Source organism: Nycticebus coucang, chromosome 12 (assembly GCF_027406575.1).
Source record: "Nycticebus coucang isolate mNycCou1 chromosome 12, mNycCou1.pri, whole genome shotgun sequence".
Taxonomy (NCBI): domain Eukaryota; kingdom Metazoa; phylum Chordata; class Mammalia; order Primates; family Lorisidae; genus Nycticebus; species Nycticebus coucang.
Window position 1 is genome coordinate 97,169,471 of NC_069791.1, and position 21,147 is coordinate 97,190,617.

General features: G+C 55.8%; 1 protein-coding gene across 10 annotated transcripts; it reads left to right on the forward strand.

Annotated features, from left to right (window-relative positions):
- Positions 1 to 435: 435 nt before the first annotated feature.
- WDR90 (WD repeat domain 90) lies at positions 436 to 20,508 on the forward strand. 10 transcript variants are annotated; one of them, XM_053557054.1, is made up of 42 exons: positions 436 to 507; positions 811 to 902; positions 1,051 to 1,227; positions 1,303 to 1,411; positions 1,583 to 1,753; positions 2,485 to 2,599; positions 2,697 to 2,761; positions 3,109 to 3,212; positions 3,289 to 3,489; positions 3,586 to 3,648; positions 4,967 to 5,035; positions 5,709 to 5,819; positions 5,889 to 6,034; positions 6,109 to 6,166; positions 7,630 to 7,748; positions 7,910 to 8,071; positions 8,166 to 8,296; positions 8,365 to 8,481; positions 8,885 to 9,120; positions 9,207 to 9,346; positions 9,587 to 9,717; positions 10,252 to 10,382; positions 10,756 to 10,914; positions 11,084 to 11,212; positions 11,475 to 11,706; positions 11,913 to 12,041; positions 12,181 to 12,363; positions 12,607 to 12,698; positions 13,073 to 13,175; positions 13,402 to 13,523; positions 13,701 to 13,860; positions 13,959 to 14,149; positions 14,255 to 14,423; positions 14,538 to 14,643; positions 14,955 to 15,126; positions 17,750 to 17,893; positions 18,040 to 18,214; positions 18,319 to 18,449; positions 18,543 to 18,686; positions 18,762 to 18,881; positions 18,989 to 19,073; positions 19,610 to 20,508. In XM_053557054.1, exons 1-42 carry the CDS (start codon positions 498 to 500, stop codon positions 19,765 to 19,767), a joined length of 5,562 nt encoding a protein of 1,853 aa, XP_053413029.1. In that variant the 5' UTR covers positions 436 to 497; the 3' UTR covers positions 19,768 to 20,508. The 10 variants fall into 10 exon arrangements, 7 of the variants coding, with proteins under 7 accessions (XP_053413029.1, XP_053413025.1, XP_053413026.1 ...); XR_008373395.1 differs by having other exon boundaries at positions 443 to 573; positions 18,742 to 18,881; positions 19,610 to 19,661; XM_053557050.1 differs by having other exon boundaries at positions 443 to 573.
- The last annotated feature ends 639 nt before the right edge of the window (positions 20,509 to 21,147 follow it).

The following is a 21,147-nucleotide window of genomic DNA, read 5'->3' on the forward strand; positions in this document are numbered from 1 at the left end:
GGACACAGGGCAAAGATGTCCCATAGGTCTTGGAGTATGTGGTAACCTGCTGGTACAAGTGGGAGCCCAGCCACTGTGGGCACCTTATGCGGCATGGCAATGCTTTCTGTCTGGGGCAGGGTGATCTATCCTGCCTGACACTAGAGGACCTGGGTGTTGATCAGAAGCTTCCAGAGGGCTGGAAAGCAGTGAGCCTCAGGCATAAGGGGAGGAGTCCTGCCAACTGTAGCCCCATAAATATGAGGGAGAATCAGCAAGCTCTTCTGCCCCGCAGCTGGTCACGGTAGGGCGGGGCCCGGGCGGAACCTTGGGTTGCCCCCATTTTGGGAGTGCGGTCTGTTTCCCCAAGTGTCCAAAAGCTCCCGGCGCACTCGTGGCCCCGGGCGCCGCCATGACGGCGGAAGTGGAGCCGTTGCTAGGCGGCTGTTACTAGGGGCCGAGCTGTGCGCCCTGCCTGGGGCGCGGTGGCAAAGGCGGGAAGCGCGAGCGACGGCACCATGGCCCAGGGTAGCAGCGCGCGCGGTTCCGGGGTTCTGGGGATCCAGGGATCCGGCCGGGTTGGGGTGGGGCGAGGTAGGTCAGGGCGGACTGGGCCTCGGGGGTAGGAGGGGCGGTGGCCAGAGCGCGCAGCAGCCCCTCTCTGGGCCCACAGAGCCCCCGCCTGGGCCAGGGTCCGCCCGTCCTCGGTCTGCTGGTGGCGTCGCTGGCCAGCTCGGGAGTCTCCGCGGCTCCGCACGGGACCCCCGCCAGGCTCGCGGAGGGTCTAGCCTCTGGGCTGGCGCCTCACACCCGGCTGCCCCCTTCCCCCAGCGTGGCAGCAGCCGTTTCTCAACGTCTTCAGACACTTCAGAGTGGACGAGTGGAAGCGATCCGCCAAGGAGGGGGACGTGGCCGTAGTGACGGTGCGTGGGCTTGGAGACCTGGTGGCAGGGGCCGAGTGTTCCTCCTTTGCTACTGAAGACCTTACCTCGTCACCTGAGGGTCACTGGGTCGGTGCTTTCCCTGAGCACCCCGGGGCCAGTCAGTGGACATGAGTTGCCATCTCTCCAGGACAAGACCCTGAAGGGCACAGTGTATCGCATCCGGGGCGCCGTCTCTGCAAGCAGCTACATCCAGCTCCCCAGGACCAGCACACAGTCCCTGGGGCTGACCGGGCGCTACCTGTACGTGCTCTTTCGGCCCCTGCGCAGCAAGCACTTTGTCATCCACCTGGACGTGTCCACTGAGGTACAGAGCCCAGGCCAGGGGCTGCATGGGCCCTGCACTCTCACCCCTATATCTCTTCGTCCCTCTGTCCCACAGGACAGTCAAGTCATCCGCGTGTCTTTCTCCAGTCTTTTCAAAGAGTTCAAATCCACAGCCACATGGTTACAGTTTCCCTTTGTCTTTGAGGCCAGGACATCCAGGAGAGGTGACATTCAGATGGGGTGACTGGTCCAGGAAAGGCTGGAGGGCCCAGAGGGCAATGGTACAGGCCTAGTCAGGCTTTGGTGTGGCCCGCGGACAGCTTGTGGGGCTGCCACAGGTATGGGAGTGGGGGCTGTCAGGAGGGTAGGTGCTGACTTGAGTTCCCATCCTATAGACCTGGCAGGTGTGGCCCCTGCTGGCACCCGCTGGACCTTCCTACAGCTCAACCTGCAGGACATCCTCCTCCTCTACCTGAACCACAGCTACAGCCACCTCAAGAGTGTCAGGTTGTGTGCCAGCCTCCTGGTCAGAAACCTCTACACCAGTGACCTGTGCTTTGACCCTGGTAAGGGCCCCACCATACCCACTGTGCTCAGCTGCAGCCTGCCCCCTTCTAGGCCTCTATATCAGTCTCTAGTTCCTCCCTCACCGCAGGCACTTGACAAAAGTGCTGGTGCTGGCTGGGCTCAGTGGCTCACGCCTGTAATCCTAGCACTCTGGGAGACCAAGGCGGGTGGATTGCCTGGGTTCACTTGTTCGAGACCAGCCTGAGCTAGAGTGCTAGAGTGAGACCCCATCTCAAAAAAAAAAAAAAAAAAAATAGCCGGGCGTTGTGGTGGGTGCCGTTAGTTCCAGCTACTTGGGAGGCTGAGGCAAGAGAATCACTTAAGCCCAAGAGTTTGAGATTGCTGTGAGCTGCGATGCCACAGCACTCTACTGGGGGCGACAAAGTGAGACTCTGTTTCAAAAAAAAAAGTGCTGGTGCTGAACCAGTGCCATGGCTCACGCCTGTAATCCTAGCACTCTTAGAGCCTGAGGCAGATATATCACCTGAGCTCAGGATTTTGAGACCAGCTTCAGCAAAAGCGAGACTTCATCACACACACACACACACACACACACACACAAAAAAAAAAAAGTGCTGGTGCTATGTGGCCTTTGAGCTCTGGCTTGTGGCTAGAGGCTGAGGTAGGCCTGGGATAGAAGTGGTGGGCACCTGATATTGAATCCCACCTGAGCCTGTGAGAGGTAGTTCGACAGGCTTCCCTTGCCTAGGCATAACCTTGTTTCTTGCAGCTGCCAGTGTTACTGGGGCTCGGCAGGCCAAGCTGCCCATCATTCCTGTGCCTCGAGAAATGGCGTTCCCGGTGCCGAAGGGTGAGAACTGGCATGACCACTATGCCCATGTCCGGTGAGTGGGACTGCCTTTCCCAAGGGAGAACTCTGGGTGGACAGAGGGCAGGTGGCCCATTGGCCCCCAGATACTGACTCTCCATCTCACCACCAAGGTTTCCAAGCAATGGTGTGAAAGTTCCTTCTGAGCTGGTTCAGAAGACTTGTCCTCCAGGAACAGGTGGGCCAGTGGGGTCAGTTGGGACCTAAGTTTAGGCCTATAGGTGTGTGCAGCTCTGTGGGAGGGGACCAGGGTTGTGATGGCCACAGTGGCATGTGCCCAGAGCTACTCATGGGCATGAGCAGGGACCAGAGCGAACGCATAGGATGCAAACTCCCAAACCATGTGGGAGGCCTATGCAAGGGGGTCCCAGGCTGGAAGATGAGCACCAGTGTCTGTGAGGCTTCTCTCCTGCACAACAGGCTGGGGAACATTTGTTGGCCTCCCCTGGCCAGCGCCTCCCTGGCCTTGTCCTCCCCAGGGACCTTGCACTCTGTTTATGCAGTTACTGTGCTTTTCTGTTGCAGGCCTCCTGGGGTCTGTGTCACAGCCGCTCCCCTGCCTGGTGGCCATCAGCAAACCTGTGCAGAACAGTGGATCCCCTACGGTCCAGAAACCCAGCCCCACAGCCGTGAGTGCCTCCTCCCCTAAGACAGGACTAGGGTGTGGTAGTGCCAGGGTGCCAGCAGACACTTGTGCCCCCACAGGCTCTCATGGCACCCAGGCCCCTTGCAGAGAGCAGCCTGTCCCCCCAGTCCTCAGAGTGCTCAGGCTTAGGAGTCCTCAGTGTCCGTAGCCAACCACCCGCAGCTTGTTCAGAGGACACTAGTGTGGACGTGGCTGCCCACAGTGTCCATGTCTCTGCTCATGAGTCAGCTGTGGCCCTTGAGGACTCTAGCTGCCAAGAAGTGAGTATACAGACCATACAGGGTCTAGGTAGGGTGTGGTTGAGCTGCTAGGCCCCAAACTATACTTGGGGCCTCTGATGGCTTCTTATCATCCAGCATCTTGGAAGACAGCAGAGATGGCAGGAGGTGGCTTCCGGCAAGAGTCTATCTCAACAAAGAGTAAGGAAGATCTTAAATTTACCATGGGGGTCTTTTTTATTTTTTATTTTTTTTGAGACAGTGTCACTTTGTTGCCCTGGGTAGAGCACTGTAGTTAGCCTCAAACTCTTGGACTCAAGCAATTGTCTTGCTTCAGCCTCCCAAGTAGCTGAGACTACAGGTGCACGCCACAAGGCCCAACTATTTTTAAAGATGGAGTGTTGCGGGTGGCACCTGTGGCTCAGTGAGTAGGGCGCCAGCCCCATATACCGAGGGTGGTGGGTTCAAACCCAGCCCCGGCCGAACTGCAACAACAAAAAAATAGCCGGGCGTTGTGGCGGGCACCTGTAGTCCCAGCTGCTCGGGAGGCTGAGGCAAGAGAATCGCTTAGGCCCAGGAGTTGGAGGTTGCTGTGAGCCGTGTGACGCCACGGCACTCTACCGAGGGCAGTAAAGTGAGACTCTGTCTCTACAAAAAAAAAAAAAAAAGATGGAGTGTTGCTCTTGCTCAGGCTGGTCTAGAACCCATGAGCTCAAGTAATCCACTCACCTCAGCCTCCCACAGTGCTAGGATTATAGGCATGAGCCACCATGCCCAGACCTTTTTCTTTTTTTTGCGACAGAATCTCGTTCCCTCACCCTGGGTAGAGTGCTGTGACACCATCATAGTGCACAGCAACCTTAAACTCCTGGGCATGGCTTGGCGCCAGCCATATACACCAAGGTTGGCGGGTTTGAACCCAGCCTGCCCCAGCTAAACAACAATGACAACTGCAACAAAAAATAACTATTGTGGCGGGCACCTGTAGTCCCAGCTACTTGGGAGGCTGAGGTGAGAGAATCGCTTAAGCCCAAAAGTTAGAGGTTGCTGTGAGCTGTGATGCCACAGCGCTCTACCAAGGGTGACATAATGAGACTCTGTCTCAAAAAAAAACGCAACTCCTGGGCTCAAGTGATCCTCCTGCTCAGCCTCCAGAATAGCTGGGACTACAGGCACCTGCCACAACACCTGGCTAGTTTTTCTATTTTTAGTAGAGACAGGGTCTTGCTCTTGCTTGTGTTGGTCTTAAGCTCCTGGCCTCAAGCAATATTCCCACCTCGGCCTCCCAGAATACTAGGACTACAGGCATGAGCCACTGCACCTGGTCTCTGTGGGGGTCTTAGGCACAGGTTGGGTAGAACCTGTGGTCTCTGGAAGATCTGGCTCTGGAGCCAAAGTCCCAGCAATTTCCTTTCATAGAGTCGTCAGTGGGAGGTGACTTTCTTGAGAGCAGGACCCAGCCTGGGTGGGGCAGGAGCTGTGCCCTCCCTGAATCTCACCGTGAGTTTGCTTATTCTAGCACTTCCTCCCGGACCCAATCTTGAGGCTCAAGAAGGTCATCGGCTTTGGGGGCCACAGCACCAAATGGGTAAGGGGCCCTGTGGCTGTCTGTTGGATGGCTCTGGGTAGGTTGTATGAGTGTCAGGCACATACAGCAGGGCAGGGGGAAGGTCCCTTATCCCCCTGAGGGGGTATCTGGATATCCCAACTCCCTGAGGGCAGTGGGGCTTTCTCCGCAAAGATTTCACTGGTTTCCCTTGGTCTTCCGATGCCCTACCCAGCCCATATCTGCCCGTTACTTCCAGGACCACCTGGGCTTCCATGGTCATGGGTGTCTCTTGCTTGTCAGAACCCCAGGGGCACTGGGTAGGATGAGGTATTAGTTAAAATGCTCTGACACACATACTTTAGAGCTCTGACAAGTGTGGTCCAGCCATGATCTAGAACATGGGGGGCCAGGTCATGGATGTGACCTGTGGGTCCCTGATGGTTAAGGTGGGTGTTCCAGGGAAGGAGGGTGGCCTTTCCCTTTGCTCCCTATGGCCCTCCTGCATATAGGCTCTGAGTCTTTGGGGGCTGTTTGGTCTTTTTTACTCAAACCCTGGGGTTTCTTGCCTTGGAGGCAAGGCTTAGGGAACATGTGTGCATGTAGGTCAGCTGTTCTTTTGTCTCCCTGGGGTTGGGAGAGAGTGACACTGACTCCAGGCCACCAGGATGAGCTGGGGCACCACTGCTGACCTCAGCTCTTGCCCCTGTGCCAGGCTCTGTGGACCAAGGATGGGGCGGCTGTCATCTACCCCTGCCATGCGGTCATCATCACCCTGTGCATCGACACAGGGGAGCAACGCTTCTTCCTTGGCCACACAGACAAGGTTGGTGTTGCCTGGCCCAGGGGTGTACCTTCAGGCTGCTGCATGCTTCCTCGACCTCCTCCTCTTCAGGTCTCTGCCCTGGCGCTGGATGGGAGCAACTCGCTGTTGGCCTCAGCCTGCACACGGCCCCCTTGCATGTTGCGGCTCTGGGACTTCCAAACTGGGGTGTGCCTGTCCCTTTTCCGGAGCCCGATTCATATTGTCAGCGCACTCAGGTGGGCACAGGGTCTCCATGCTGGGGGTGAGGGGACAGCCCAAGCAATGCTAACTGCCTCTTCTGTATCCACAGCTTCTCTAACTGCGGGTCCCTTCTCTGTGGTGTTGGCAAGGACCGCCATGGGAGGACGGTAACGGCCCTGGCCTGGGGTTGGGCAGCCCTGTTGCAGTGTGCAGGGAACATCAATCAGAGTCTTCCTCAAAGTTCCTGTAATGCAGCGGTTCTCAACCTTTAGGGGTTGAATGACCCTTTCACAGGGGTCCCCTAAATATATCCTGCATATCAGATAATATACATTACAATTCATAACAGTAGCAAAATTAATGTTATGAAGTAGCAACAAAAATAATTTCATGGTTAGAGGTCACCACAACATGAGGAACTGTGTTAAAGGGTCGCGGCGTTAAGAAGGTTGAGAACCACTGCTCTAATGCCTTTGCGAGTTTCTGTTTATCAAGATACATGGGCGGGGCGTGGTGGCTCACACCTGTAATCCTAGCACTATGGGAGGCTGAGGCAGGTGGATTGCCTGAGCTCACAGGTTTGAGACCAGCCTGAGCAAGAGCAAGATCCCTGTCTCTAAAAAAATAGCTGGGCATTGTGGCGGGCGCCTATAGTCCCAGCTACTTGGGAAGCTGAGTCAAGAGAATTGCTTGAGTTGAAGAGTTTGAGGTTGCTGTGAGCTATGACGCTACAGCACTCTATTGGGAGTGACAAAATGATAGAATGTCTCAAAAAAAAAAAAAAAGATACATGGGTCATGCCAGCCCTGTGTGCCTTGTGCTCTGTGCACTCTGGGGCCTGTGTGCCAGCCACCACCCCATGTAAAAGATGCTACAGTGTGTTCACAGCTTGCACTTCAGCTTTTCATCCCTATGCAGCAGGCATTGCTTTCAACTGGCATTTAAGTGATTTGCCTTGTTCTCTCTGGGTGTGTTTAGCAGTAAGATGGGGCATCTTAACATGTCAACACTTCTGAAGTTGACCTGTGCGTGGGACTTGGAGTCTGGGAAGTGCTGAAGTGTCAAAGTGTTTCATCCTGGGGATACCTCTCACTTTTTACCTGGCCTTCTACTTGTGGGTCAGTTTTTGCTTTTGTCCCCGCCAGTGGGGCTGCAGTGCCAGGTTTGCTTATTGGTGTAGAGGTCCCCAAACCACCACAGCTTGGGGCACGCAGCTGGGGAGGCCAGTTTCCTTTCACTCTGAGCAGCCTAAGTGCTCAGAGACTGATTTCTGTATGAGACAAGAGCCCCTGCCTGTTGATGCAGTTGGGGTATAGGCAAGATGGGAGGGCACTCAGGGCTGTGCATGGAGTGTAGTCTTTTTTTTTTTTTTTTTAGAGACAGTCTCACTCTGTCACCCTCGGTAGAATGCTGTGACACAGCTCACAGCAATCTCTAGCTCTTGGGCTTAGGCGATTCTCTTGCCTTAGCCTCCCAAGTAGCTGGGACTACAGGCGCCCGCCACAATGCCTGGCTACTTTTTGTTTCAGTTTGGCCAGGGCCCGTCTCAAACCTGCCACCCTCCTTATATGGTGCTGGCGTCCTACTCACTGAGCCACAGGCACCGCCCCTCAGCTCAGTCTTATTGCAGGTGGTGGTGGCATGGGGCACAGGCCCAGTGCGTGTTGGTGGCGAGGTGGTCATTCTTGCGAAAGTACACACCGACTTTGATGTCCAGGCCTTCCGGGTTGCCTTTTTTGATGGAACCAGGTGCCGTGGCATGGCCATCCATCCATAGCAGGGCAGGATCTGGGTCTGGGGTGGGGGCTGAGCCCCTTTCTTCCCTCATCACAGCCTTGGTCTGTGCATGTCTGGTCTTCTTGTGGGATCGAGGGCTCTAGGTGAGCTCACTGCCCCACGCCTCTTTATAGGATGGCATCATGTGGACAGGGCAGCGTGCGGCTGTGGCGGCTACATGGTGGGGTCCTGCGATCCTGCCCCGTGGACCTCAAGGAGCACCGTGCACTGCCGTTCACTGACCTCGCCTTTGAGCAGGCCCAGGACAGCTGTCAGGAAACCTCGTCCTGGACACTGTGAGCACCGCACTGCCCTATGCTTAACCCATCCTGGGTTCCACCCCTGTCCCACCCTCAGGACCCAACCTCATCTGTGGCCTCCTTGGGATAGCTACGTATGCAGCCGCAGCGGCCACATCCTAGAGATTGACCACCAACGCATGGCTGTTCAGCATGCCCGCTGCCTGCTACCCATGCGGACCCCCAGCAGCCCCCACCCACAGAAGCAGACCTTCGGTGCAGGTAGCAGGGCACCCACTGTGTGGGGGAGGTGGAGTTGATGCTGAGGCACTGACACCCCTGGCCCCCAGGCCCCGGTATTGCCATCAGCAGCCTCAGCATCTCTTCGGCCATGTGTGCTGTGGGCTCTGAGGATGGCCGCCTACGGCTCTGGCCCCTGGATTTCTCTTCAGTGCTCCTAGAAGCGGGTGAGGCCTCAGCATCCACTCCCAGCCTGAGGGGGAGGTGTTCCCCTGGGAGGTTCCTGTGGTGTATAGGAGGACAGCCAGGTTCTTGGAGCATCCACTGCTGGTAGCACTGCCCCTGGGCTGGACAGGGCGTCACCAGGCCACCAATGCCAGGCCTGCCTGTGGCCGGCTTTGCAGAAGGGCCTGGGAGGTGGTGAGTGGTGGGTGAAGCTCACTCACAGCCCTGAGCCCTGCCTGGTGGTCTCCAGGGGCCTCTTCTCCCAGCCTAGGCTCTTGAAGCAAGAGGAGCCCGGGCTCTTGAAGTAAGAAATGGATTTGTCTGTGTCTTGGGGACCTGAACACCTGAGTAGCAGTTAGCTGCCCTGGGGTGATCTCCAGTGCTGCTGACCCTCCCTCCCTACAGAGCATGAAGGCCCCATCAGCTCAGTGTGCATCAGCCCTGATGGCCTGCGTGTGCTGTCCACCACTTCCATGGGCCACTTGGGCTTCCTGGACATCCCATCCCGGGAGTACAGCATGCTGGCTCGCTCTCACACGGCCTCTGTGCTGGCTTTCTCCATGGACCAAAGCCGGGGGCAGCTGGCCACCGTGTCCCAGGACCACACCGTCCGCATCTGGGACCTGGCTACCCTGCAGCAGGTGGGGTGTGGTGGGGCAGGGAAGGCCTTCAACCCCTTGGGCTCTCATGGCCCCTGCCCACTCCTCACTAGCCTCGTGCCCTGCAGCTGTATGACTTCACATCACTTGACGATGCCCCGCATGCTATAACCTTCCACCCTATACGGCCAGCCTTCTTCTGTGGCTTTAGCAGTGGGGCTGTGCGCTCCTTCAGCCTGGAGGCCACTGATGTTATGGTGGAACACATGTGCGTACACTACCAGCCACCAATGCTTTGGGGTCCTTGGCTATACAACGACCCCACAGTGGAAGCTGGGGGGATGCTGGATCCCTTGGGTATTCAGCTGGGCAAGGGAGGGTCACCTACAGAAAGGCCAGTGCTGCCCAGAGGTCAGGCCAGGAGGGCTGGTGGCGCCATACCCAGGGATTCCATGTCCTGGCTGGGCTCCCAGGGCTGAGGTCAGTGGGCATCCTGTGTCTGCTGCAGGTATCCCCAAGGAGCCATCACTGGCCTGGCTGTCACTCCTGATGGTACCTACCTATTCAGCTCCTGTTCTCGGGGCAACCTGGCCCAGTATAACTGTTCTGGGCCCCGGTGCTGCATCCTCCGTGTAGCAGGTCAGGCCCCTTTGGCCACTCAGGCTGGTCACAAAAGGCTGGGGTGGCCCTGGGTCTTGATAGGCCCATGCCCAGACACTTAGGGCTTTGATCTCTTGCTGGGTCTTGAGTGGGGCTGTGAAGCTGCCTTTAGGAGCTTTGTCCAGATCCTGGTTTAGAGTTTATCTGCCCCCAAAGCCAGAGAGGCCAGTTCAGCTCCTCTGTGCTGTAGAGGAGGTGACAGATAGCCTGACCACAAGGGCAGCAGGTAGGGGTCAGGTCCAGTTGCAGTCAGCTGCTCTCTCCCTGGCCACTGTAACTTGGGCTGGCCAGTGGTCATTAGGTCAGTCATTCCTGCCCCCAAAGCCTCTGTGCTGCTGCCTGATGCTCACTGGTGCCTGGTACTCTCACGCCCATGCCATGTGGGTACAGCCATGGGATCTGCCTCCCTGGGCTGGTGTTTCCTGAAGGGGCAGGTTGGGCAGTGCCTGCCTGGCAACCTGTGTGCTGCAGATACTCCTGTACCCTGCTGACCCTTTCCCTGTGCTGCCACAGCCAGCATGGTGTGCCCAGATGCCCACCCGAGCCCCAACATCCTGGCAGTCAGCGGGGATAGCCATCTGCTGGCCTTTGTGGGTCCTTCTAAGGGCACAGTGACCATTGTGGACTCAGCCTCCCTGGATGAGGTGAGTCAGGAAACCTCCTGGGACCAGGGTAGGGAGCCTTGCAAGCTGGGCAGTGGAACCAGGTCTGGACACCCCATTTAGCTGCCACACAGCTCCTTGTGTGTGAGCAGGGATCCTTCTTGGCCCGGTATGGAGTGTGAGGGGCTGGGGACAGGCAAGAGGCTGTGGTCACTCAAGAGCAGGACCTAGGTACTGTTGCACCTTATGGTCACAGAGAGCACTCCACTTTGCTGAGGGTGGGGCAGGATCCTGGATGGAACAGGTGGCACCCAGGTATCAAATGAGTGACCCTGAGGCTGTCTCCTTCCTGAGCCTGGCTCTGGGTGGCACCACTTCTGCCTTGAGGTCCAGCCCACTTGCTGTTCTCCCCTAGCTGCTGCAGGTCAACATCAGCACCCTGGACCAGGCCAGCAGCTGCCTAGACTCCGCTGTGGCTATCTACTTTAGCCCCGTAGTCATGGGCCACCTGCTGGTGTCTACAACATCCAAAATCATGGTACTGGATGCCACATCAGGCCACACTATCCGGGAGGTAAGCCTGGGCTGCAGCCAGTGGCCTGCCCTCTTTCCTCCTGCCTCAGCCTCTGTGATCTGTGCCTGCAGCCCCTCCAGCCCAGAGGGTCTAGGGGTGGGGGTTGCTGTACTCAGTGAGGGAGGGGAGCCTCTGAGAGGCAGCTTTGTCCAAGAGCTCTCTGTTGTAGCTGTACAGTGTCCACCCTGAGGCCTGTCCCTCCCTGGCCCTCAGTGAGGATGCCCACTTCTTGCTTATGGCCACTGGCCGGGCTGTCACGCTGTGGGACTACTCAACACAGGCCAGCCCAGGCTCACAGGTGTGTGCTGTGGACAGACAGATTGTTGCCTCAGGTGGTGGGGAGATCCCTGGAGGTCCAGGCAGAGTGAACATGTTGCTTGGGGGACAGGGAGTGCGAGGGGATGGGAAGGTAGAGGATGACCCCCCAACCCTTTGCCTGCTGGGAGACCCCTCACTTAGTTCCTGGGCCAGTGGTCTGGGGCTCACGTCAGACCCAGGTACAGCCAGCAGTGTCAGTAGCCACACCTCAGGCTCCTGTGTGTGGCACTCACCGTCCCCAGGTGTACATCGGCCACTCAGAGCCTGTGCAGGCTGTGGCCTTCACCCCTGACCGGCAGCACGTCCTCAGCGTGGGGGATGCCATCTTCCTTTGGGACATTCTGGCCACTCCTGAGAGGCAAGTGTCCATCTGTACTGTGTCTGCCCAGGCCTTCATCTGGGCCCTCCTGATGGTCTCTCCTTGCCCCTCTAGTGACCAGAGATTGTCCAGGGCAACCCCAGCCCATGGAGCTGGTGAGTGGCCTGTGCTCAGCTGGAGAGGATGGGTGTGGGCACCAGCAGACTCTGCCCTGAACCCTGGGCTGGCCCTGTGGCCACTGTGGGCAGCATGGCACAGCTGCCTTTCTTGGGGGTGGGGAGGCTGGCTACCACCACAGATGCTGTGCTGCCCTGATAAACTCTGCCAGCCTCACCTCTGAGCGTGGCTCTGGCATCCCCAGGCCCAGGTATAGGACAGCTGGATGATGCAGTGTCTGGGGCCAGCGGGCTCCCTCGCCTGCAGGTGCCCATGCCATCTCAGGCCTCCCCACTGAGGCTTATCCATGCCAGGCCCCTCGAGGGTGGTGATGGTGAGTGGCAGGGGTCTGGGTGGGCATGGGACATATACCTGTTTGTGTCTGGCCCTGGGCATGGGTGTCATTGCCTCCCATTGGGGAGGCACATGTGGGATCAGGGAGTTGGTATCCTTTTCTCTCCCACTGCCCCTAGGTGCCCTGTCTGCATCAGATGAAGACATACCCTGTGAGAAGAGCCACAGCCCAGAGGGGCTTTGCCAGGCCCCAGGCCCACTGGTGCTAGAGGAGAAGGAAAGCGGAGCTAGAGACGGGGCCTGGGGTGCTGCCGGGGCCTCCTGGGGGTTCGCTGTGCTCCCCTGTCTCTGCAGCTGGCCTAGTGAGCAGTGGAAGGCAGGGAGGGACAGAGGTGGCATCCTAGTGAAGGGGCCAGGGCTGCTGTGACAGCTGGGGTATCCCCCCAGTGGTGAGGCGAGGCCACCTCCCAGGTGTATAGGACGTGGCTTATCTGTGCATAGTTCTTGCTGCCCAGCACAGTGGAGGAACTTTGTGTATAGTGGGGCATCTCTGAAGGATTGCCAGGTGGTTCCATGTCATGTGGCTTCTTTCTCCTTTATGCCAGGTGCTGAGAGCACCAGGAACAGGGGGGCCCAGCCCTGCACCCACCTGTATTCCTACAAGCACTTTTTTGCACGTCACAGGACACCGGCCAAGGTCGGCAATGGCCCCCACTCTGTGAGGCGTGGTGGTTTCCAGGCACCATCTTCTGCTCAAGGGGCCCTCTCAGGGTTCCCCAGGGTCTCCTCAGAGCTGGTCTTAACCTGCAAAGCATATAGTGCTCTGAGCCTTGGGTGTACCCCCTCCTCCCTGTACCCACACTCCTGTCATCCTATCCTGCTGACATGCCTCACTTCACCTCAACTGGCAGTTGCCCTTCCCAAGAGCCCCCAGCCTTTGCCCCTCCTAGGCTCCCACCCTGGCTTCCTAGTCCATCCCCTAGCTGGCCCAGGTATGCCCTGAAACAGCCTCCTACAGACAGGCTCAGGCTACCAGGCTAGGCACCAGCACCCAGGTCTGCTTTCTTGCAGAGTATTGCCTTTTCTCCTGCCAGCGGCCAGCAGCTGCGTCTGAAGGCCGTCCTGGGCTACAGCGGGAGTGGGCGGGCCAACATGGTCTGGAGGCCGGACACAGGTGGGAATCCAGCCAAGCAATAGCAGGGTGGGGCCCACTCTGTGCCCCAAGCTGTGACCAGGGGGACAAGTGAGCTGCAGCCATCAATTTGGGGTGCCACGTTCTCCCATTGACACTTTCTGGTGTTCTAGCTTAATGTCCCTTGTGAGCCCCTGTGGCTGCTGGATGACCCCTCAGGACCCTTGTCCATTGGCACAGCCTCCAGGCACTGCCCTCCTGCCTGCAGGCTTCTTTGCCTACACATGCGGCTGCCTGGTGGTGGTAGAGGACCTGCACTCTGGCACCCAGCAGCACTGGTTCGGCCACCCTGAGGAGATCTCTACACTGGCCCTCAGCCACAATACCCAGGTGCCTGCCATGGGTCAGCTTACCTCACACCCAGGTCACACTGTATGGTGGAACCCAGCTCCTGCGTCATTATCTGAGATAGCAGGAGCGACTCAGTCTTGGCTTCCCCTCCACACAACGAGGGTGGGCCCAAGTGGTTGTTCCTGCCCTCTGATCACCTGCCTTCCTGCTGGCTAGGTCCTGGCTTCTGCCTCGGGGCGCAGCTCCATGGCCACCCACTGTCAGATCCGCATCTGGGATATATCTGAGGGCGTGTGCCATCATCTCATCTCTCACCACAACACGAATGTGCAGGCCCTGGCTTTCTCGTCCGATGACAGGCTTCTTGTCACACTGGGTCAGCTGGTATTGGGATAGTGGGGGATGGGAGTGTCCCTAGGACTCCTGGGAGGCTGGACTTGTGTCCTTGACATGGCTGTCTATGGGACTCCCCAGGTGACTATGGCGACCGCACCCTTGCCCTGTGGAACACGACCACCTATGACCTTGTGTCTTCCACCCACCTCCCAGAACCAGTGCATGGTGTGGCTTTCAACCCCTGGGAGGCTGACGAGCTTGTGTGTGTGGGCCAGCATGCTGTCACTTTCTGGCTTCTGCAGCAGCACAGGGCAGACATCAACCTCCAGGTGCCAGGCTGCTGGGCGACACACTCACGTTTGGAGCTGGTTTTGGAGGTAGAGTCTGGGCCTCCAGAACATTACTGATCCACAGCCACCCTCCCACCTTGCCAGGTGCGCCGAGAATCAGTCCCTGAGGCAGTAGGGGCAGATGAGCTGACCTCACTCTGCTATGGGCCCCTGCCCCTGCTCTACTGCGGCTCCAGCTCTGGCCAGGTCTGTGTCTGGGACACACGTGCAGGCCACTGCTTCCTGGCCTGGGAGGCGGATGACAGCAAGATTGGTGGGTGCCCAGCTGAGGCCCTGTGTCTCCTTGATGGCTCAGGACCGTTGTCTCAGCTGGGGCAGCGGTCCAGGGTATCTGGGGAAGGCAGCTCACTCCCTGTCCTGCTTCCAGGTGTGCTTCTGTGCTCGGGCTCCAGGCTTGTCAGTGGCAGCAGTGCAGGGCGACTACGCCTGTGGGCTGTGGGGACCTTGCCAGAGCTAAGACACAGGGGCACCAGGTGGGCTGCCCTGGGGCCCCTGCTCTGCTCCCTGTGTGGCTCAGCTGTAGGCGGGTGCTGGTGTCCCTGCCTGGGACTCACAAGTCAGCCCTCTTCCTAAGTAGCCCTGCCTCTAGGCAGGGGCTGTTGTCCCTAGCTGGCTTCTCTGTAAGGATGTGCTTGGGCATGGTTTGGACTCCACAGACTGTAGTCCCTGGACAGGGGCAGACCCAGAAGCCCATCAGCCTTTGATACCTCTGCCCAGAATAGCACAGCCAGGTCTCAAGACCTGCCTGGAGACCTGCTGTCTCCTCCTCCTCTCCACCCTTCAGGTCCTGTTCTGTGTTCATGGAATGTGAGCTCAGCCTGGATGGTGCTATTGTGAGCGCCAGTTTTGATGACAGCATGGACATGGGCGTGGTGGGTACCACGGCCGGCACGCTCTGGTACGTCAGCTGGGTTGAGGGCACCAGCACTCGCCTTGTTAGCGGCCACCGGAGCAAGGTAAGGCCTCTAGGCTTGTATGGAGACATACAAGGGGTTTCCAGCCTGGACAGAGGCAGGGCACGGGGGGTGCACCTGGCACCTTCCCCACGGGTCAGCTCTGTCCTTTCCCACCCAGGTTATTTTGTGTCCAGCTGTCACAGTGGTCTCAAGTAACTGTTTCAGGGGTTCCAAGGACGGGGACTCCTGAGTGCATATAGATCCCTTCATGTCCTGTAGTTTGGCATGGGGTCCTGTTAGGGTCCCCACTAATTCACTCTTTTTCTTCTCCACTAATTTACTTATTGAAGAAACCACATCATCTGTCTCAGTACCTCTGTGGATTGGCCTTGTTTCCATGGTCCTGTGTGTCAGGGCTGATCTGGTCTGGGTCAAGTTCTGGTCAGGTCTGGGCCAGTCCTGCTGGGCCCTGGAGGTAGAGCTCTGTCTCCCTGGAGCAGTTAGGCTGCTTGCCACTGAGTGGCCACTCGCCTAGACCATGGCTCAGTGGGGTTGCTGAGAGTCTAATCCCATCATTCATTTCTTGCTGACCAGCCTGGGGCCTGAGGAGACACAGTTCCATCAGCTCTGGGTTTTCCCAGGCAGAGATGGTCAGAGCAGAGGACCAGGTTTCTAGGTATCAGGCAGTTCCTTTTTTTTTTTTTTGAAACAATCTCTCTTTGTCACCCTCGGGCTAGAGTCCTGTGGCATCATAGTTCACAGCAACCTCAAGCAATGGGCTCAAGCAATCCTCCTGTCTCAGCCTCCTGAGTACCTGGGACTATAGGCCCCTACAAGGACGCCTGCCAAAAGTTTTACTTTTTGATTGTCTTTTAAGAACTCATGGCTGTGCACACATCTGGATTTCACCTCATTGTGGTTTATTGTTTCTTTTGCTGCTCACAGAATCCTGGCTTCGGTGGGAGGCTAGGTTGACTCCTTTTTTTTTGTTAGAAATCTGGCTCAGCACCCATAGGTCAGTAGTTAGGGCCCTGGCCACATACACCGAGTCTGGCGAGTTTAAACAACAATGACAACGGCAACAAAAAAATAGCTGGGCATTGTGGCGGGCACCTGTAGTCCCAGCTACTTGGGAGGCTGAGGCAAGAGAATCACTTGAGCCCAAGAATTTGAGGTTGCTGTGAGCTGTGATGCCACGGCACTCTACTAAGGCAACATAGTAAGGCTCTGTCTCAAAAAAAAAAAGAAAGACAAGAAAGAGAGCTATATTCGTTTATTTGAAGGTAATGATAGTCATCAAAGAAATTTGAGATAAATGAGGGTTTTTTTCTTTTTTTTTGAGACAGAGTCTCAAGCTGTCACCCTGGGTAGAGTGCTATGATGTCACAGCTCACAGCAACCTCCAACTCTTGGGCTCAAGCGATTCTCTTGCCTCAGCCTCCCAAGTAGCTGGGACTACAGGTGCCCACCACAACGCCCAGCTGTTTTTTGGTTGTAGTTGCCATTGTTGTTTGGTGGGCCTGGGCTGGATTTGAACCCTCCAGCTCTTGTGTATGTGGCTGGTGCCCTAGCCACTTGAGCTACAGGCACTGAGCCTAGGGTTATTTTTAAAAATTTTTTTGCTAGTAGACTTTTTTTTTTTGCAGTAGACTTATTGAGATATAATTCACAAGCCATACATTTTGTCCATTTGACATCTAGTATATTCAACAGTACTGAACAGCCTTCACCACAATCAATTCTGGTGTATTTTCATTATCCCAAAAGGAAATCCCATATATGTTAAGTAGTCACTCCCTGTATGCCCCTTTCCCTAGCTCCTGGCAACCATTAATTCACTTTCTGTCTGGATTTTACCCGCCCTGGACATTCCACACGGGACTCATCTGCCTTTTCTCACTGAGCGTCTAGTTTCCCAGGTTCATCTGTGCTGTGGCTTAGTGCCTTGTCCCTTTTTATTGCTCAGTAGTGCTCCACGGTATGCATGGAAGACATTTTGTTCTGCGCACCAGGGTGTGGAAATTTGGGCCCTGAGTCCTTGACTTGAACGGGTGGTCACTGGTGGCTTCCCTGTGATGTGCACTTTTGCCCAAGATTGGATGTGGCTGTGTCCTTGGCAGAGCCTGGGGCCCCTCCAGTGGGACATGGGCTTAGAGGTCCTTATCCAAGTCCTAGGGACCGTTATTGCTTAGCTGGACTGAGGGGGTTTATTTTTGTTTTTTTGTTTTTTTTTTGAGACAGTCTCACTCTGTCATGCCATGGTGTCATAGCTCACAGCAACCTCAAACTCTTGGGGTCAGGAGATCCTCTTCAGTCTCCCAAGTAGCTGGGACTACAGGCTTCCATCACAACGCCCAGCTAATTTTTCTATTTTTAGTAGAGATGGGGTCTCACTCTTGCTCAGGCTGGTCTCAAACTCCTGAGCTCAGGCAATCCACCAGGCCCAGCCATCTTTTTGTGCTTTTGACTTTAAGTTTTCAGTGTACCCCCCACCCCCAGGCAGCTGACAGGTGGGTTGCTTTAGTCTGGATTCACCTAGGTCTGGTGTGGGGGTTATATGGAGGGCCAGGCCTGTTCTCTTACACCACATGGAGTTGGCTGGGCTGGGATTGGAAAGGCCTGTGTCCCTCCCTCTGCCTAAGGGCCACGTGGGCTCAGGTAGTGCTAACCAGATGCCCCTCAGCCCAGGTGTGGGTCCCCTCAGGTGAATGAAGTGGCCTTTAGCCCCAGCGAGTCTCACTGTGCTACCTGCGGTGAGGACGGGAGTGTACGGGTGTGGTCCCTGGCCAGCCTGGAGCTGGTGATCCAGTTCCAGGTACTGAACCAGGTAGGTGGTATGTAGGGCTAGGGGTGATGCTGAGGGCGGGGCCTGTCTGCCCAAGGCTCAGAAAGCTGTGTCCTTCTGACCTCTGTGTGTACCCTCCTTGGTCCCTCAATGGGGTAAGGCTGATGTTCACCATCTTGGACCCCCAGAGTTGCCTGTGCCTTGCATGGAGTCCCCCATCCTGTGGACGCCCAGAGCAGCAGCGGCTGGCAGCTGGCTACAGCGATGGCACACTGCGCCTCTTCAGCGTCTCCCGGACAGTCATGGAGCTCAAGATGCACCCCCACTTGACTGCGCTGACGGCTGTTGCCTTCTCCACTGATGGTGAGGAGTTAGGCATGTAGTAATGCTACCATCCCCACCTGGCCCAGGTCAGCTCTCCAGGCTGGGGGCTCACAGGGTGACAGCATGGTTCCCACCTGGCCCAGGTCAGACCATCCTCTCTGGAGACAAGGATGGGCTGGTAGCTGTGAGTCGCCCTTGCACAGGGATGACCTTCCGTGTGGTGAGTGACCACCAGGGTGCCCCGATCTCCACCATCCAGATTACAAGCAAAGAGGTAAGGCAGCCTCCAGAGCTGTGGTGGGGTGCAGGTGCAGGCACATAGGGGCATATCTGGGCAGAGACAACTGTCAGCTCTCACCCTTGCCAGCACAGAGACTTCGGAGTAGAGGGCACAGACTTGTGGCTGGCTGCCAGCGGGGACCAGCGTGTCAGCGTCTGGGGCTCTAACTGGCTGAGGAACCATTGTGAGCTCTTGGATTGGCTGAGCTTCCCAATGCCTGCTGGCCTAGAGGTAAGACGGTCCTGGTGGCACTGTGGGTGAGGGTGGTGCGGCCCCCACCCCATAGCCTGCTGTATCTCTCCACAGACCCAGGGCCACCTGCCACCCTCCCTCGCTGCCTTCTGCCCCTGGGACAGGGGGCTGCTGGTATACGTGGGCCCAGGGGGACACAAGGAGGTGATTGTCTACAGCCTCCACCAGAAGCAGGTAAGCACACCCTGCTGGCTAGGTGCTGGAAACTCAGGGTCCCAAGTTGGGGAGCCTGGGCTGAACTCCGAGCCCAGAGCCCAGTGCCTTGTGCTGGGTGTCCACAGGTGGTGGAGAGGATTCCGGTGCCTTTCTTTGCCACATCCCTGAGCCTATCCACAGGGGCCTGCCTCATGGCCATCGGCTTTGCTGGTAAGTGATGGTGGGTGCCAACTCGGGCTATCTTGGGTGGGGCTGAGTAGGCTCACCTGTACCCCTCCAAGATACACCCCTCACCTGTGCTCCTAACGTTGAGTCGGGATGCCAAGACCAGGAGCTGAGCTTGTGAAGTCGTGAGTATGGCGCCCAGAACCCATCAACATGAGTTCCCCCTGGCCGGGCGCAGTGGGGCTCATGCCTGTAATCCTAGCACTCAGGGAGGCCCAAGAGGCTGGATTGCCTGAGCTCACAGGTTCAAGACCAGCCTGAGCCAGAGCGAGACCTCATCTCTAAAAATAGCCAGGCATTCTGGCAGGTGCTTATAGTCCCAGCTATTCGGGATACTGAGAGAAGAGAATTGCTTGAGCTCAAGAGTTTGAGGTTGCTGTGAGCTGTGGCGTTACGGCACTCTAGTGAGGGTGACAAGTGAGACTCTGTCCCCCCCCCCCCAAAAAAAAAAAAAAAAACCATGGGTTCCCCCTGCCGGTGCACTACCTGGCTCCAACCTACTTCATGCCATCTGCCCCTAGAACGTGTGCTGAGGTTGGTGGACTGTACATTGGGGACTTCCCAGGACTTTACCGGCCATGGTTATGCAGTGCACCTGTGCAGATTCACCCCGTCCGCCAGGCAGCTCTTCACAGTGGCCCACAATGAGATCCTGGTGTGGGAGGTCACAGGCCACTGAGCTGTGGTGAGGACCATGGTGTCAAGTGCTCCAGGCCACCTGGGCAGAAGTGTGGCTGAGAAGCCAGGTTGTCAATGGCCTCATGTGAGGACAGGATGACTGGGACAGGCCAGGACTCCATGTAAACCATCAGAACCAGACTGCTATTTGAGCAACCTGAAAATACAACAACCTGTTCACTTTTCACCTAGGAAGTTTTGTTTTTTTTTTTTTTGTGGAAAAGGTCGATGTTTATTAAAAGACAATACACTCCAGAGACATCTACCTTCTCAAGTGGAGGAGACCATGAGTTTAGTGATGCTTTTCCCCTATATGCTGATTTTCCAAATCTATATTAAGTGATGGGGGAGATAAAATATTTATGATTTTTTTCTGGAAAGGGGAAAACTTCCTGCATGGAAACTCCTCCCATTTCTATCCCTGTAAGGCAATTTCCAGAAGTTGTGGTAGTATTTGTAAACTGTGATAAAAGTGGTGACAATTTTACTGTGTTGATGAAAATAGGTCACTTGAGGCTAATGTCACTTGTAGGCATGCTGCAAAGATCCCTTTTTGTGGCCTTGGCCATATCTCCACATTGAGGCCTTTCCACATCTGAGACTCATTTTTGTAGAGCATCCATCAGTTCACTTTTTGGAAGCCTTCTCAAAATGCTTTTCTTTCTTGGCAGCCCAATCTGGTAATTTTGTTCCTCTTATTATGGACAAGGGATAGCCTAGAGTCATCTGCTTCTGTCTCCTTCACCCTACCTAACAGAATAAACACAACTTTAAGACATGATTCACATTTGTAGTATTTCTTCCATATGAATTATGATTAGAAAAGTATGAGAAATAGTTAAAGACACCGTCACATTCTTCACATACAGAATTTCTCTATGAATTGTGTGATTCATATATGTGTGAATACTGGTTATACAATGACAGTGTCTTCACATTTGTAGGGGTTTTCTGTCCTAAATTTGTCATATACAGAATGGTTTGAAGAGAAGTTAAACACTTTCACATTTCTCACTTTATAGCATTTCTTGTAAACATGAATTCTCCTGTGTACAGAAAACTGTGTCTATGGGCATAAAGCTTCACCACACCTTCATATGGTGATGATTTTTCTCTGGCATGATTTATCTTATGTTTACTAAGGGCCAAGGACCTGTTAAAACCTTTGCCATATTTTGTAAAGATGTATGGAGAACACTTAGAGATCTAAAAATAGATCTGCCATTCAATCCTATAACTTCTCTACTAGGTATATACCCAGAACACCAAAAATCACATTATAACAAAGATACTTGTTCCAGAATGTTTATTGCAGCCCAATTCATAATTGCTAAGTCATAGAAAAAGCTAAAGTGCCCATCGATCCACGAATGGATTAATA

Bases quoted from the DNA above. Each gene is read 5' to 3' on its own strand.
- WDR90 (XM_053557050.1), top strand. From the start codon at position 498: ATGGCCCAGGGTAGCAGCGCGCGCGGTTCCGGGGTTCTGGGGATCCAG. The intron at 9,347-9,586 runs GTGCGTACACTA...TGTCTGCTGCAG, and splicing joins GATGTTATGGTGGAACACAT to GTATCCCCAAGGAGCCATCA. The intron at 18,687-18,761 runs GTAAGACGGTCC...ATCTCTCCACAG, and splicing joins CAATGCCTGCTGGCCTAGAG to ACCCAGGGCCACCTGCCACC.